This window comes from Cetorhinus maximus, chromosome 10, assembly GCF_964194155.1.
Source record: "Cetorhinus maximus chromosome 10, sCetMax3.hap1.1, whole genome shotgun sequence".
NCBI classification, from domain to species: domain Eukaryota; kingdom Metazoa; phylum Chordata; class Chondrichthyes; order Lamniformes; family Cetorhinidae; genus Cetorhinus; species Cetorhinus maximus.
Window position 1 is genome coordinate 80,560,925 of NC_135888.1, and position 17,512 is coordinate 80,578,436.

General features: G+C 45.2%; 1 protein-coding gene across 3 annotated transcripts in view; it reads left to right on the top strand.

Annotated features, from left to right (window-relative positions):
* The window catches only part of shtn3 (shootin 3), a 136,215-nt gene that overhangs the window by 106,243 nt on the left and 12,460 nt on the right, over positions 1–17,512 (top strand). For 2 of the 3 annotated variants that reach the window (XM_078550673.1, XM_078550675.1), the window contains 7 exons: positions 1,672–1,818; positions 5,258–5,411; positions 8,030–8,195; positions 8,898–8,968; positions 9,593–9,693; positions 12,621–12,638; positions 16,379–16,438. In XM_078550673.1, the coding sequence (XP_078406799.1) occupies positions 1,672–1,818; positions 5,258–5,411; positions 8,030–8,195; positions 8,898–8,968; positions 9,593–9,693; positions 12,621–12,638; positions 16,379–16,438 (717 nt within the window). The remainder of the gene's footprint in view (positions 1–1,671; positions 1,819–5,257; positions 5,412–8,029; positions 8,196–8,897; positions 8,969–9,592; positions 9,694–12,620; positions 12,639–16,378; positions 16,439–17,512) is intronic. The other variant, XM_078550674.1, reaches the window with a different exon arrangement.

Sequence of the window (17,512 nt, forward strand, 5' to 3'; positions counted from 1 at the left end):
CAGGATTTTGATGAAAGGAAAGGGAATATTGGAGGGAGAACTGTACTTGAACAACTTTTGTGCACTTTGTAGCAGCCAAACTGGGAGCAGGAAAACCATCTGCTTTCTTGGTTATGGTCAGCAAGATCTGAGAGACCAGGTGAACATGGAGAAATGATAGAGAGGAAAAGGCCAGTTGATCCACTAGCCTGTCCCATACAATTGTGAATGTTCTGCATAACTTGAGGAGAAAACATAGTGAGTTCAAATCTTTTAATGTAAATTACTATTGTGGTTTTATTAGTTCTCAAGTGGAGAGGAAGGGGGTTGCTGAATAGGAAAGAACTGTATTCTAATAAAATTTGTAGTGTTAATTATTTACTAAAGCCCAAAGATGTTATGTGTCCATTGTATTCCCTGGTCAATCTCCTGTTTTGTAGTTGCCTTTACTTGTATAAAGCAGTGTTGAGAGAAGTGATGTCCTTTACAGGTTAATACATACATACAAACATACGAATTAGGAGCAGGAGTAGGTTTGAATAATGTGTTGTATTCTGATCTGGAAATATTTGCCTGGAGTGCATCAGGAAAGAGTTTAGGGCACAAGACACTGGACTGTATTGGTTCAGAATTTTGGGCCCCCTGTCCTAAAGTATACAGGGGTTTCCTTGTTTACCTGTTAAAACACTCTTGGACCAGTTGGTGGGTAATGGATAAGACAATTTCTCTTGAGTGCATGGTCTTCACTACTGAACAACCTCATCTTCAATTCAATTTTGTGAGTAATTCCATGGTTTTTTGGGAAACATCTATTTCATGGACTGAAAGAGGTGAAAGAATGAAGGTATGGCTCGAGGATGGATGCCTCCATTGTTTATGGTGGTTAAGGTTAATATCCAATGCAGAATTCTTTCCTTCTTATTAAATCCTGTGATGGGAAGTGGGAATGATGCAAATACTGAGATCAAAGTCATCCAGGATCACCCTTAATCCTTCTTCACTGACTATATTGGCAATCTTTGCCTCACCATCACCTTTATCTCATATGGAACTCCTACATTTCCCCCATTGCTGAACCTGTTTCCAAGGAGTTTGTTTTCCTCTGTTGTATTAAACACTTCTTTTCCCTTCAACAGCTATGAATTAGTTTTAGGATTTGGATCTGAAGGCTCATCTAGCACACCTTGCACGCTGCTGGACAAGATGCCAAATAGCTTACCATCTGACAGAAGCTCCTCCTTCCACCTATTGCTTCCAACATCTTTCTGTTTGTCACAACCTTTATTGTTTCTCAGTTTTATGCTTCCTGCCTTGATTATTGCTCCATATCATTATTCCTCCCTGTGCCCTTACTGTCCTAAAAGCTTATCAACAATCTCCTACTTTAAATCCTTCTTTGCAAAGACTTCAGCCCTACTGGTCTCCTACTTTTCTCTGCCTACTCTTCCTCTCATTTACTACAAGATTTTAAACCAATCTTTCCAGATTTACATCATCTTCTCCCTTGGTCTTTCTAACAGACGTGGCATTCTATATTATGGACCTTGGCCTTCAGCCAGGTTTTTCAATGAAGGAAAGTGTTAAGGATGGGAGTGGTTGGGCAAGGAGGGGGAGGTATGGGGGATGGTGAAGACTTGCTGGATGTTTTGCCCTGAACGGATTTACTATTGTTGTATTTTGACTCCCTTGCAGATGTTGATTAAGCAGAAGGAGGTGAATCGCCAGAGTGCAATCCTACTGCAGCAGGTAGATCCCAGCGTACAGCTGCTCAAAGCACTGGAGGAGGTCGCCACCATCACCAAGACCCTGGAGGAAGAAAGGCTCCAGCATCAAATAAAGGTCATAGTGTGGGTTCCAACAGGAATGTTGCTGTTTTCTTTAGTGGGAATGGTGGGTGGGAGGAGGAGGGTTTCCCACTGTGATCTGGAGCTAAGGAAATTCCCTCATCATAAAGTGATATCAGAATTGGAGAGTGACTTCAGGAGCATCCTATTCCATATCAGCTCCTGTTGACCAAATGCCCAGGCTCATTCTGGCTGTTTACTTGGACTTATGTACCAACATACATTGAGGTGTCTGGAGTTATTTGTGTTTGCACAAAAAACAAAAACAAAAAATTGAAATGGTTGGGAGACAGAAGCTACTTCAATGGGCAGGACTAGTGAGGGTGTCAGTGATGGTTCGTGACCATTCCCCAACCTCCCACCCCCTGCTCCCCCACACAAGGTGTCAAACAGAGCGATGTTATAACAGCTAGATAATCTGTTTTAGCAATGCTAGTTGAGGGATGGACATTGACCAAAGTGCCAGGACAAACTTCCATATTTTTCTTGGACATGGTGCCATGGGATCTTTTACATCTACCAAGAGAGAACAGGTGGGGCTTCAGTTAAACATCCCAACCGAAAGACTGCACCACTAACAAATCCATCGAGTACATTGGGTGGAATTGTAGCCCTACCCCACTATCCGCCACCTCCCCCCAACCCCCGCATCCACCCCCACCCAGGGCAGTTCTGGTTTTAACAGATGTGGATCATTTGGCTGGCAAGCAGCCTGCTCTCAGAAGCTGTGTCAGTCCTTAAAATATTTTAAGGAGCTTGCATGCCTCCAATTTAATGTACTTTTAATACCCAGAGACCGATTTCTCAGGCCTCTGGAAACCCAGCAGATAAATGGAGGCATGAGGAGCCAGATCCATTGGGTAAGTGCCTTCTTAACACTGTATATAGACCAGGCGGAGAAAGAATATTTCCCTGTGCCCAGCAAGCCAATATGTAAACCACACCCCTCCCCACTCCTGATTATCTAAACCCCTATGATCAGTCCGACTTCCTCCTTGTCATCTGACCGACTCGTCCTCACCGTGATTACTCTGACTTCACACCCCCACCCCTCACTGTGATCTCTCCGACTCCCTCCCGGTGATTGACTCCCTCACGATCATTGACCCCTTCCTGATGACGGATCACAAGCTGCGGCCTGGTTCCACAGGCCTATTTAAACGACAGTCAGCCTTCAATCTGCCTAGTTGCATCTGGGAAACAGCCTTTCTTCAAAAATAAAAGTCAAAAATGTTTTAAAATCTTTAAAATCAGTCCATCTGTTAAACTCAGTTTGATTTCCAGGAAATCAAAGTTTCCTTCTGAAACCCCACCACCCCATTGCCACCCCCCCACCCCACCACACCACACTGCCCCCACTCCCCCACCACCACACTGTCCCCCCCACACCCCATTGCCCCCCCCACACCACACTGCCCCCACCCCCCACCACATTTCCCCCCTAACACCACCACACTGTCCCCTGTGCCCTCCCACACCACACTGCCCCTCCCAACGCCACCATACTGCCCCCCACCCCCCACCCCCCACCACTACACTGTCCCCCCCACACCACATTGCCCCTCCAACACCACCACACTGCCCCCAGCCCCCCACCACCACACTGTCCCCTGCGCCCCCCCACTCCACACTGCCCACCACCACACTGCCCCCCCACACTACCCTCCACCCCAACACACTGTCCCCCAACACTACCACACTGCCACCCCCAACACCACCACACTGCCTCCCCTGCCCCCATGCCACCACACTGCCCCCCCCACACTACCCTCCACCCCACCACACTGCCCCTGCCCCCACCCCACCACTCTGCTCCCACCTTCCCCACCACCACACTGCCCCTCACCCCACCATACTGCCACCCGACCCCATCCCACCCCACTACACTGCCCCTCACCCTACCATAGTGCCACCCCACCCCACTCCACCGCCCTCATCCCCCCCCCACACCCCTACACTACCACACTGCCCCCCAAAAGTACCAGACTGCCCCCTGCAACCCCGACCACCACACTGTCTCTTGCCCCACTACACTACCCTCCTACACCACCACACTGCCCCTCATTTCCCCCATACTGCTCTCCTACACCACCACACTGCATCCCTGCCCAGCACAGCACCACAATGCCCCTCAACCCCACCACACTGGCCCCAACCTCCCCCTGCCCAACCACATTGCCCCTCCAACCCCCATCCACAGACCCTCTCACCTCCCCATTGTTATCAGGGCCATTAGGAGAGGTGGTGGCATAGTGGTAATGTCACTGTACTAGTAATCCAGAGGCCCCAGCTAATGGTCTGGGGATATGGGTTCAAATCCCACCATGACAGCTGGTGAAATCTGAATTCAATTAATAAATCTGGAGTATAAAACTAATCTTGGTGATGACTGTCATGACAACTATCATTGATTGTTGTAAGAACCCATCTGATTCACTAATGTCCTTTAAGGAAAGAAAATCTGCCATCCTTACCTGGTCTGGCTTACATGTGACTCCAGACCCACAGTAACATGGTTGACTCTTAACTGCCCTCTGAAATGTCTTACCAAGTCACTCAGTTCAAGGGCAATTAGGGATGGTCACCAAATGCTGGCCTTGTCAGTGACACCCACATCCCCTGAAAGAATAAAGATTAAGTAGAATTATGACTGGACAAAATGCTCAGTGCTGTAACGTGGTATCGAAGCCCATCAACCTGAGAAGCCTTCTTGTGTGCCAGATAATTCAAATTTGCATCACAAACACATGGGGGTGGATTTTTAAATTGCTGGTTAGGTTTAAAGTGAAGGATTAGCCGTCCATTATAGAAACTGTCTGTTTTTCATTTCTAACGAAGTCAATGAAAATCAGACATTTTCTGCAACTGGAGTTTCAGTTCTGGCCAGTTGCATTGAAAATCTGCGCTGCGGAGAATAGAATCTCTAAGTGAGGAAGAACAAATTAATAAAATGTCCTTAGCACATCATTCAGAAATGTCCCATGCCAATTTATATACAATGAATTACTTTGAAATGCGGTGACTGTTGTTAGCCAATGACCAGAAAACTGAGTCATTTTTTTGAATTTTAAACAATACTTAGTACATTTTTACAAGGATGACTTGAGAAAAAGGTTATTCCAAGAAGTCAGAATGTGGGTCATATAAGAGAGACAAATGCTCACCCCACTATTCTGAGATGCAGTGTTTACTAGTATATTTTAATTCTTGCAGGCTGTAGTTGGTTATGATGCACCCGATTTAAAGATAGACACCAGTTGTGGTGCTGTAGTAACCCAGCTGAACACCATTGTGTGTAGTAACCCAGTTGAACACCGCAGTGTATCATCTGGTTCTGAGCCAGTGGTTTGTACAGCACCAGCTGAAGGCAGCCTGAGGCACTGACAGTTTCCATGTTATAAACTGGCAATAATTTCCAAGCCCTTCCTCCACAGATTCAAGAGCTAGAGTCTTGCCTGAATGAGTCGGCACTGCAGAAGGAACTGGGTACATTACAGAGACAACTGGAGATGGTTGAGGAGGAGAGACGGGAGTCAGAGCAACGAGTACAAGAGGTGGAACAGAGGAACTGTGAGCTGGAGGACCAAGGTGTGAACTGATTGTAAAGAAGGAACGAATGTGCATTCATTTAGCGCCTCAACCTCAGGATGTCCCAAAGTGCTCTTACAGCTAAGGAAGTACTTTTTCCAAATGTTACTCAGTGTTGTAATGTAGGAAATGAGACAGACACATTGTGCAAATCTGGGACAATTCCACCCAGAATATGGTGACAGGTGGGGAAAAAAGTTGTTTTACCTGCCGGCTGCAAAGGTGGGTTTTCGCGCCATATCATCACATTCCCAGCGCGTCCTGCCTCATTAATAATGCATCCACGGGAAACACACCAGATTGCTCAGTGACCTCAGTGCTTCCTCGCTCCAGGCGCCATATTTAAAGCTCACCAGAGTGCATGCCTACTTCATGTCTACAGGCCAGGACTGCTCCAGGCCACAGATGGCTCCAAAAGCAAAGAAAAACGGCAGCCCCCAAATTTAGTGGCACCTCTCTGGGGTGCCTGCTGGATGCAGTGGAAGGCCACCGCGATGTCCTCTACTCCCTCTCTGGCCATAGGAGGTCAACCAGAGTCACAAATCCGGCCTGGGAGGAGGTGGGCAGCAGCAGTCAGCATCACTGGAGCACAAAGGAGGTCAGCCATTCAGTGCAGGAAGAGGATGAATGATCTCATCCATTCTGCTAGGGTAGGTCAAACACCTCATCACTCTCAACTCTCACACTCACAAATCCATCACACACCCAGAAGGATCACACACCTTAAGGGACAACACCACTAACTCTCACTCACACCCTCACATCTCCACCAGGCTCATATCATCAGGAGCTCACATCCTCATCCGGTCCATGGCTCCGGTCACCACACAAACATTCCACGCAGTGCCATTTGTCCTGCTCACACTCTCTCCATCTGTTATCATGCAGGAAAAGCTGGCTCACAACAGCAGGAAGTAGTCCCAGAACAGGGGTGGAGTGGCCCACATTAGGTCCCTCACTCACTTTGAGGAGCGTGCCATCGCGCTGACCAGTGAGGACATGGACTGTGCCTGCGGTGACGGTGAGGTCGCCGGCGAAAACCCACATGAGAATCCTGCACCACATCATCCCTCTCTCAACGCAACTGTGACTGCTCTCTCTCCTGTTTTTGACTCTGCTGACGCACTAATTATCTCTATTTTGGTTCACAGGGAGCTTTGCCGAGCAACTGACACCCTCAGCCATCCAGTCCCTCAGTTTCATCCAGGTCCTCAACTCCAGCCAAGAGGACACCTCCTCCATTGAAAAGCTGGAAATAAGCAGCCTGGAAGACCCATCACAGCACTTACCCACACCCTTCACCAATGCAGAGATACACACCTCGGTGGGACCTAGACCTAGAGCAGGCTTGGGTTCACAATCTGGTGATCACGGCACGAACACGTGTCCGCAGCAGGAGGAGGCAGGTTTGTGTGAGCTCCCCAGCACTCGGAGGACTGCTGGGGAAGAGGCATCTGTGAGGTCCGAGTCAGATGACGAGCCTCTGGATTCGGCCGTCCAACTCATCGTGGAGATTCAGCAGAAGGTGAGGGAACATCACACACAGCTGTTGGAAGCCCTCAACAAAGTGGCATGCAAGCCGGAGGAGTACGACTGCCTGTTCTCTGATGAAGTAATGCCCATGTGTGTGCATATGTAGGTCTCCAGGGGAAGGATGGTGTACACCATGGAGACCCTGGTCCAGCAGAACTAGGTGATGAGCGCAAACCTGCACTCCATTGTGGTAGCCATTGGTGAGTTCCTGGAGTGGCAACGCAAGAGGGAAACGGGGCACCTTGATGACCCTCCAGGTGCTCCTTCCCCTCAAGGAATCAGGCTGGTGCCCTCGGGCATGCGAAGGGAGGAGGAGCAGCAGTTGTTCATTCCCTTCGTAACCTTTGCCCATGACCCCCTCAACCTCATCCTCTATCACCACAGAGGGAGCAGCTAGCCCATTGAGCACAGTCAAAGCAAGCCGGGGCCCTCAAGATCTCGGCTCTCCAGAGGATGCACGCAAACGTTTCATGCTGTGTGTGCCTTAACTGGTCTGCCAGCGTGAAATAGAGGTCTGGCCCCAATTGCAGGCGGTAGTCAGCTTCCCGACCACACCCCCACTGAGTGGGGAAAAATTCTCCCCTATATCTCTGCAACCTCCTCCAGCCCTAAGATCTCTGCATTCCTTCAGTTCTGGCTTCTTGGGCATCCTTGATTTTAATCACTCCACCATTGGAGGCTGTGTGTTCTGCTGCCTAGGCCCTAAGCTCTGAAATTCCCTTTATAAGTCTCTCTGCCTCCTCACTTCTTGCTTCTCCTTTAGGATAAAACCTATTTCTTTGACCAAGCTTTTGGTCACTATTCTAATATCTTCTTATGTGATTTGGTGTCAATTTTTGTTTGATAACACTCCCATGAAGCACCTTGGGACATTTAGCTATGTTAAAGGTGCTATAGAAATACACTTTTTGTTGTTGCTGTAGCACTATTTTGCCTTCCGGCTCTGGAAGGAATGTCTATACTTGGCCTGAGATAACAGCGTTTTTTGATGAGAACCACGTTTCAGAATGAAATAGTCATCACTGCACATGAGAGCAGCAGGGATCATTCCAAGCACTAAAGTGCATCTTTTCATCTTTTTGCAGTGAAAGAATTAAAGGAGAAGATAAAGTTTCAAGTAATTGAATCAGCTCCCGCCATAGCTCCACCTCCACCCCCTCCACCAACTCCACCCCCTCCTCCTCCCCCTCCCCCTCCTCCTCCCCCTCCCCCTCCCCCTCCACTTCCATCAACACGCTGCAACCCAATAAGGTATGTACTTGGAATCCTCCACGAGTTAGATGTGGAAAGGAGGTTGAAGAAGCAGGAGATAGATCTAGTGGACGAGAGCATAGGGGAATGAAACTAGGGAGAGATGGGGGTTCGAATTGAGGATAGGGAGAATAGCAGGGGAAGGGTTGGCTTGGTGGGCAAGAGTAGAAAGGGAAAACAATAAAAGCAGCTGAATGGGTGGTCTCTATGTCAGTGACAAGATCCATGAGTACTTCACACTTATTGTTAGGGGTGATGGTGAAGGGTAGTGGAGGGAATAGTGGTGCGAAGAGCTAATGGAGAAAAAGAGACTGGGGTTATCTTTGTCACTAAGATGAGCCTAAAGTATTGAGAGAACATGGAGAGTGAGGTCCAGCTGAGCTTGATGTCGTCCATTCAGTTATGATGGACAGGTGGCTACACCTAGTTGTAAGTCAGATACATTCAAGTTTGTGTGTCTTGGACTCAAGAAAGCAAAGATGTACACCATGCCAGAGGAATTACAGAGATGGAAGATAGTAATGGTTTTGAGGGCATCAGAGGAGATGAGGGACAGTAGCTGAACAAATCAGTAGCTGCACAGGTGTTGTGGCAAACAGAGGACCAATGGCTAGGCTGTTGTGGGTTAAGGAAGTTTTGATTGTGGCTGTGAAGAGGTGATTTGTTTTGTCTCTGCCTGGACTCTCACTTTTTCCCTTACAGTTCCCTCATTGCAATAGTACGAAGATCGTCCAAGAACTCCAAGACACAGCCGAAGCCTGAACCTACCAACAGTAAGTAATCAGCCTCACGTTATGCCAGAAGTAGGTGTCAAAATTCATCAACATAATAGACACAGTCTGTTGGGATGAAGTTTTCAGTATCTTTCCAAAACAGAGAGCATAACCCGCTCAGTGGTTAGCTGACAGGATTGCACACCCAGCCGATTTTAGTTCCCATTGACTTTAGGCACATTCAGTTAAAATTGGCCCCAGACATATAAAATAAATTTGCTGTGGCTTGACTCACAGCTGCTCTGTGCTGAAAAGTTTTGCTCCTTACAAGAAATATTGAAAAGACAACAAAACCCCTATGAGCTTTGCAAGCTGAACATGAACCTCCCTCCTCCTTATGAATATGATATTCACTGATCAAGCTGAGCTCTCCTTGCATTTGTATTTCAATAGATCTGAAATGGGAAGAAAAATCCTGGGAACATGAAATTAAAGTCTAACAAGTCTCAGCCTGAGGAAGGAGACATTCTCACACATTTTGCTAATGGAGGAGAAGGAACCTAAGTATCTCACTGTTACAGGTTCATTACTGGAGTGCAGAAGTTAGCAAATCCAGCCCTGGGCCATGTAGTTTTGAGTAAGATGCATACTCTTGTTTGATTTCCTCTCTCTCATTTTCTGTAGACCAGACCGGGATTGATGATGTGAAAGTGAAAGCTGTGAATGAAATGATGGAACGGATAAAGCACGGTGTCATGTTGCGGCCTGTGGCTCAGGTCTCGAAGGTGAGACCCCCAAACAGGACAGCCTACCATCTGGACCGCCATTTTGAGGGTCCCATTTTTCAATTGTGAGGATACAATATATCCTTGTGGTTTTGTTCCCAGTGAGATTGGCTGAATTTGTTTCACTCAGGACATGGGACAGAGGAGACATCCACGCCTTTTGTCTTGGCTGGAATCCATTCCAGGTCCCCACCATCATAGAGATGACGACAATATTCTAATGCTCTGTTAGGTAACATATGTGGTAAAACAGCAAAAAAACTGAACAAAATAAAAAGTTGACATAACTTCTGCAAACAACTGAAAAATCTAAATGCTCCCAATGACATGTGAACAATAGTAGCACCAAAAGTCTCATGCACAGTTTTGTTGTATTTTGATAAACATCCAAATGTCCATTAATTTAATTGCAGGAGACAGAAAAATACAAGGAAGCAAAAAACCTATTAACAGGAGTACAGTGGAGAGCAAATCATCCTCCCTCATCCCATCCCACCTAGTAATTAGCTATTTAGATGCTACTTGGTGTATTTTTTTTAAAGTAATTTGGAAGCTGGTCAGTGGATGTCATGATAATTTAGGTAGTTCAGTAACAGTGCATGCTATGTTTACCAAATATTTTTAAAATAGTGAACATCTAAACACAAAAGAGCTGCAAAACTAAACAACTGGATGAATTAAGCGTGCACATTTGATTATTTTCCTTCTACTTTTCTGAATGAATGCCAAAGAAATGATAATTGAACACAGATATTGAGTGGGTAGCAGTCCTGTCTGATCCAGCCACATACTCTCCATCATCCTTTGGAGCTGTGGTGCCTTTTTCAGGGATCAGTTCCCCAGGGTGATCTCCCTGGTCAGAACTGCTAACTGCCCAGCCATTTACAGCAGTGGGTTGGGGGAATCCCTGCAGAAATTTATGGCCAATGGTTCTTTAAATAAAATGTGACATGTTTATGATTGCTCTGCTGTCTGATAGTGAGTGCTTGAAGTGAACGGATTGTGTCTGTAAATGGCGTAAGTCAGAAACCCTCAAATGTTACAGAGCCACAAAGTGCTTCCAGAACTCAGGGGTTTAAATACCTGCTCCACTCTCTGTAATCTCATCAAAAGGCTGGAACACATGGGAATACTTCAACTTGGCAGATCAGATTGTGATGTTACAATGCATCTTACCCTAGTCAACTATAGTCAACATGGAAAGAATATTTTTAAGCAGAAGACTTTGAAATCTTTGCTCTTCTCCTAGTGATTGAAAGGAGAGTCCATGTGTAAAGATTGTCTGACATTCTATTGAAAGGAAAACACATTAAAGTATGTAAAACTGTAGGATTCCAGGTACCTTCTGTCAACAATAGGCAGAGAGCTATTGCAATTGAAAGGCCACAGACCTGTTCTCCACAACAGTTAATGGCTGCTCCTCCTTAGTGAAGGAGAAACATATCTTTCACTTATTTTTTTCCTGTGTTAATCAAAGACAGAAATTAGTTAATGCCAAGTCTCAGAGTTTTATAAGTAACTTTGTACATCACGAGCAGATCTCCCAGGGAATTTCTTGTGGTAAGTTAACACAAGCTCTGTGTATTATTCTCTTCCCAAATTCAGCCTGTGTTTAACATGCCTAGCCCCTTTAAAACCACAAGGTTCAATTGGTATAAATTGGCACATTCTGAGGTCAATTAGAAGCTAAGTGCTGGTGTTGCGAGAAATATGGGTGTAAATAAGCAACCGCTTGTTAAGTTCTTGCCACCTTCTGATGAGGAGAGATCAATTATGTAAAAAAGTAAGGGCAGAGATGAAGAATATTATTTGCATCATTCAGTTTTGCTTTGCAATGTTGTTTTATCATTTAAAACTGCCCTCAGGGAGAAGGTAGGAACAGACATTTGTGTAGCAATTCTTCTGTTCAGACAACTTCCTCGTGCCGTTGTAAATGGGAAGAATGGAACAAGTGCATTTTGAGTATTTTATCTGTTGGTGGCTCCAATAAGCCACAATGCTGGTCAGGAAGCCTGAATTACAATGTTTACTTTGACAGTATTGGTCAAATTAATTTGATTAGCAAAATATAATGGTTGGCCAAGCAAGTTTGAGCTTTAGCACCAAGTAAATGGCACTAGAAAAGTATGCATGCATGATATTAGTAATGAAGATGTTAACTTGTTTTCTATTTTGGTTTCTTGAGTTCTTCTGGTGCTAGTGATGGGAAATGCATTGTGAAACATATTCCTGCTATTTGCATCTCATTAGCTTTACACCCACCCGTATTAGGGCAGGTATATTCTACATTCTCCTGTCACTACAGTCAGAAAATCTAGAGGGCATCAGGAGCTGGTGGAATGGCTCCCCATCCAATTTTTTGACCCTGCCAGCTTGAATTCAGCTGGGAAGCCGACATAGCTTCAGCAAACAAGGAAAGGTTAGAAAACCTCAGACTGTTTGAAAGAGAGTGACAGAGATAGGACCTCATGGATATGCATTAGCTGTTACCTGGGATTACAAAGGTTGATACTGAGCACTGATGCCAAGTTAAACCATGACTACAGTACAAGTGAAAACAGGTACAAACTGGTTTTTTAAAAAAAAGGCAAGATTAATGTCAGGAGACACTTCTTCAAAGAGTTTTCAGGTATTGTGTTAGAGGTAGACTCAAATTGTACAAGAGGCAGCTAGATGCCTTGATGAGGGTTATCAAAGGTTTCTATGGAATAATGAGATCAATGGGCTGAATGGCCCAATTCATTTGTATTTATTTTTCTGGTCTTTCCTTAAGTATTAATATGTTTGGGTTTCAACTTTAAATGTATTTTGACTCCTGGACCTGGATGGTGTGTCACTGTAGGTTACAGTGTATGAGACTTCACACTTATAGTCTCTCTCCTATTCTGTTCTTTCTTGCTGGCTGCTCGGTGGTTTCCATTCTGAAGAGGAAAGTTAGTAACAAGGTAGGACTCCTCCTCCTCCTCTTCTCTGAATCACCACCACCACCCCTCCCGTGCTCCCCACCACCCACGTATGCTTTTCAAGTCTCTCCTAAAAGTGTACAACAGAAGTCACAAATTAAAGGGATTGTTTGGTATTCTTTTACCAAAAATGCTGCCTAAAGCTTTAATAAATGTGACGTAATGATTTTTCCTACAATTTCAACAGTGACTACACTTAAAAAGTACTTAATGGGCTGTAAAGCACTTTGAGATGTCTGGTGGTCTTGAAAGGGGTTATATAATTGCAGGTGTTCCTTTTTTAAATAAGGGCTTAAAGTTGAGTTCTGATTTGTGTTAATCAAAGGGAAGAGTTTTATTATGGACTTGACCTTCCTGAAAACCCAGAGTTAAAGATGGAATCTGATTGATAGCTAGGCTGAGAAAAATTGGGTTGTGAGGTTCTTTTTGGGAAGACCAAGGGAAAGTTTTCCATCTGCTGACCTAGCCAGCCTTCCTCTTGCTGTTAGAAGCTAGCAGGAAGTGCTGATGAGTCAGGATTGTCCATGCCACTTGTGACTGGGTACTAGCAGGAGTCTGGATACTCTTCCCAGGATGGTTTTCATGTTGGACTGGATGAGCCTGAGCAGGGAGGGAACCCTTTTACCACTCTCTTCTGCAATAAATGGAAACGGTGATGGTGGTGGGTGCGGGTGGTGCTTGAGGTTTTGTTTCAATAAAATTTAAATTATCAGTAATGCATTGCGGCTTGCCAGAGATTGTTTGAATATCAATAACTCAGGGAATGAATTACCAGCCCAGGCTTTGCCTGCTGTCATTGACATTTCTCTTCTGATAATATCTGTGACATGAGAAGACAGTTTGACACCCTTCAGTATCTCAGAAGTAGAATAACACGGATGCGACTTCCTGTCTCTGCACCCCTATGATTGCTGATTGTTCTGTTCCAAAAGGATATTTTTCCCTTTCTTTTCCCCTTCCGTCCCCAAAGATGTTAATCCCTGGGGTATGGTTCCACAGCACTGACTGCCCTCTTCTACTCACACAAAGGGTCATTCTTCCTCTTTGAGCCTGGACAACAGCGTGGCAGGGGCAATTCAAACATGGGGGGAATCACAGCTCAACCCAAGAGCTGCTCTCACCTCATACCCAAAGATGTATTTTCCCAGGAGGGGTAACTGGATAGCCATCAGGAATGGGAACTCTGGCTGATTCAGCCCCTTTGCCACTCACATCTAACCCAGAGGGCCGGGATCAATCTTTGACCTCCCTGCTCTATTTAGCACTTACCATTGGGGGCGCTATTGACATCAGTTTTAAAATGAATTACACATTTGTATGAATAATTTTAAACTGAAAGTGTGTCTTAGCATTCAATGTTATGGGATGTCGATTCTCTCCCTTCATCAGAAGTGACTAACTATCGTCTTCAAAATCCTCTTAGTGAGGATGAATTGTTGAACTCGGGTCCAAACACTATTCCTTTGACAAGGGAGTCTGGGAGCTGGTAGAAATATTGTGCCAACATTTGAAGCATGATCTCCTGTGTCTTGGTGAGATAGGGCTATGAACTTCCACTGCGCAGATACCCTGAGGAGATGATCACTTGTGTTGTACAAGCTTGGGCTCAGCTGCCCAGACAACCTCCGGGAGCAGTGATTGCAGTTGAGCTGCTTGACAAGCTGCTGTCTTAAAGATGGTCTTCTCTTAATGTGAATCAATTGAGGGAATATAACCTTTGACATCACTCTTGCTTTGCTATTATTTCCATGGTTATGTGAGCTCCAATGTATGTATTTAAAAAATTAGACCAAATTGGTCAGAAGAGATTGTGTTCATGAGTTCATATCTAAAATTAGTGAGCCACTGCATCTTTGAACACATGATGCCTTTGGGTAATATTTCCTTGTTGCTGGATCATTACTAGGTTGTAAAAAAAATGTAAATATTCTGCAACTTTTTAGGTAAAAATTAGGCAAACTGACGGTGATGATTATTATTGTTTATTTCATTCATGGGCTGTGGGCATTGCTGGCAAGGGCCAATATTTATTGTCCATGCCTAAACAACTGAGTGGCTTGCTACGCCATCTCAGAGGGCAGTTAAGAATCAACTACATTGCTGTAGGTCTGGAGTTACATGTAGGCCCCCTAGTTTCAAGGTCAACATTACTGAGACTAGCTTTTTATTCTAGATTCATTTAATTTAACAATTTAAAGTCCCCAGCTGTCTAGTGGTGGGATTTGAACTCATGCATCTGAATCATAAATCTAGGTTTACTGGTTTAGTAACATCTCTGGGCTAGTGACATAACCATGGTGCTACCTTACCACGTGAGGCAAGTGGTAATACAGTTGCTGTATTTCAGAATCATTTGCCATATTTGAAGCTCTTTAAGATGCTTCTGAGAGCTGCAGGAAATGCAACTCTTCCTTCCTATATGATTTTTGAAATTGTAAATATTGGCCCCAATGTTAACGTGGAGAATCCATGATGGGAGGGTTGTGTGCGGGCAGTTCAGGGAGTGCAATTTAGCAGTTTCAAAATATGGATTTCACTCAGGTACTGCCGAATTTAAGAGGACCCATTTACCATTTTTGGATTCTCATCCCATCACTCAGCCAGCCAAACATAGGGCAGGCAGCTCTGCAGCATGAGGCTTCAACGAGGAGAGTGGGAGAGGGAGGGAGGGAGAAACTGGATCAGAGCTGGATCAGAGTCAGAAAGCTTGGGGCAGTCTGATTGCTGGGATGGGGCGGATGCAGGGATTCGTCTGATCAATGAGAGGTTAGCAGGGTGGCCTGGAGGGGTGACAGGTTTGGGGGGGTGGTGGGTGTGTTGTGGGTGGCAGGGGAAACACTCCTGCCCCTCCTGGCCCACCAGCAGTGTTTGAAAGGTACAGTGTTTGTTCCACGCAGCAGTCCTCACCTCCCTTCAGCTGCCGGGTTTCCTGAGGCCGGTCAGTGTTAAAGCTGGAACAGAGGAAATAAATTTTGGTGCACCATCACTTTAAAATTTTTTATAAGTGGCCCCACCTCCTTAGACCTTAGTCACTGGTCTCCAGTCTTGTCTGCATTAAAGCTGAAGTGGACAGGTTGGTTTTAATATTGAAATTTTCTAAAATCTGTTTTGGGGGTTAAAATTTTCCCACTGTGTCAATAATAAGAAATAATGGGATTGGTTGGCCAACAATGTTACATTACATTTTTTTTAAACAGGCTTCATATGGGTTATAACACTGCTGATGGATGGGCTGGAGGTGAGTGGGGGTCGTGGGGGAGAGGAAAATGAAGAGATAGCAGACCAGTTAGAATGGAGAAAACGCTTTCCATCAAAGCCCTTTGAGTCTTTTGAGGTGGCAAAATGGCCAGTAATCCCATGACCCATAGAACAGTGTGAGAATCAGCTTTGCAAAGTTTCCTCCTTCTTCCCCTGAATAAAGCAATTCTGATTCAAAGGTGGACAATGTTAACAATGAACAGGACTATCTGATTGAAACTCTGGAACATAGTCCCCAGATATAAATAGATGGAATGAGAAGATTGAGAGCAGGCATAATTTGCTTATTTAAACTGGGGCGGCATATGGGAAGCAGCTGCACTTGGTAAGAGCAAGATTCTAACTTGCCCCAGGGATGCTGGAGAGGCTCAGCAGGACACCATGTGCTGTGTGGCTGAGGGGAAGCAGCTTTGCTGCAAACGCCATCATTCATACCTGCTGTGTGTTTGTTTTTACCCTGACAGCCACCACCAGTGGACGAGAAAACACAGGAGAGTGCCATGGACGAGCTGAAGGGGATCCTGGTAATATAGAGAACAAATTTAACCCTTTCTTAACAGCCACAGTTTTAAGCACAATCAGTAAAGGTAAAACAAAACACAGTGACGGTCAGAGTTAACTAGTCTTGTCTGCATATATCAAGTGGACATTAAGTCGCTACCTGCTCCCTCATCTCAAGCGGTCTGCTCCGGTCCTCCAGTGACTGCATTGCTATGCTTATTCTCCTTGGCTTCCTAAGATGGTGATCTTGCTATTAGAGACAACCCTGTAAAGTAAGGAAAGAGTGGGATGTTTTCCTGGTGTCATATCAATTTAACTTCCTCAATTAAGCAAGTTATTCACCTCACTGATTTTTGTTGGACCTTGCTGTGCAAAATAAGCATTGCTGTGTTTACCCAAATAAGGACATAAACTGTGCTTCAAAGTAATTCAGTCTCTAAACAGGGTTTTTGGGATGTTTCTGGGAGATGTGACTAAATGTCATGTTTAAGCATGTTTGTTCTTTTCTCTGATACCCCAGTCTAGTTACTCTCCTATTTCTGAACGCTACCACCGGCACTGAAGTCAGGGCCGTGAGCAGGCTGTGATCACAAGCCTACCTGTGTAGGCCAGCAACACATTGTTATCTGTGCTGGCCATCCTCAGCTGTTGGGAGAAGCCCACGGCGATAGTGGTGAAAATAGTCTGGGCTTTTTTTTTTAGCTAACTGTGAGAATTGCACATGAGCAGTTTCATTAAAGCCACACTCACGACTTTGGAGTAAGTGTGTATGCATGAGACTCATGCATGTGCCGCTGTCTGTTGCAGCCCAATGCACCACAAAGGTAGATTCATCAGCAATGGAACTAGAACAGATTAAAGCATCACTTCCAATGGAAGCAGTTGTCAGTGTAAATGGAATATGATATAGCTCACACTGCCTCCGGCACCTCATAGTTTAGAAACTATGCAGAAAGGCTTCTCACAATCCCCCTGTGCTAATACTACTGTTATAACACACCACTGACCCCAGCAACAACAACTTACATTTTATTTAGCGCCTTTAAAGTAGTAATACATCCCAAGCCACATTACGGGGTGTTATCAAACAAAATTTG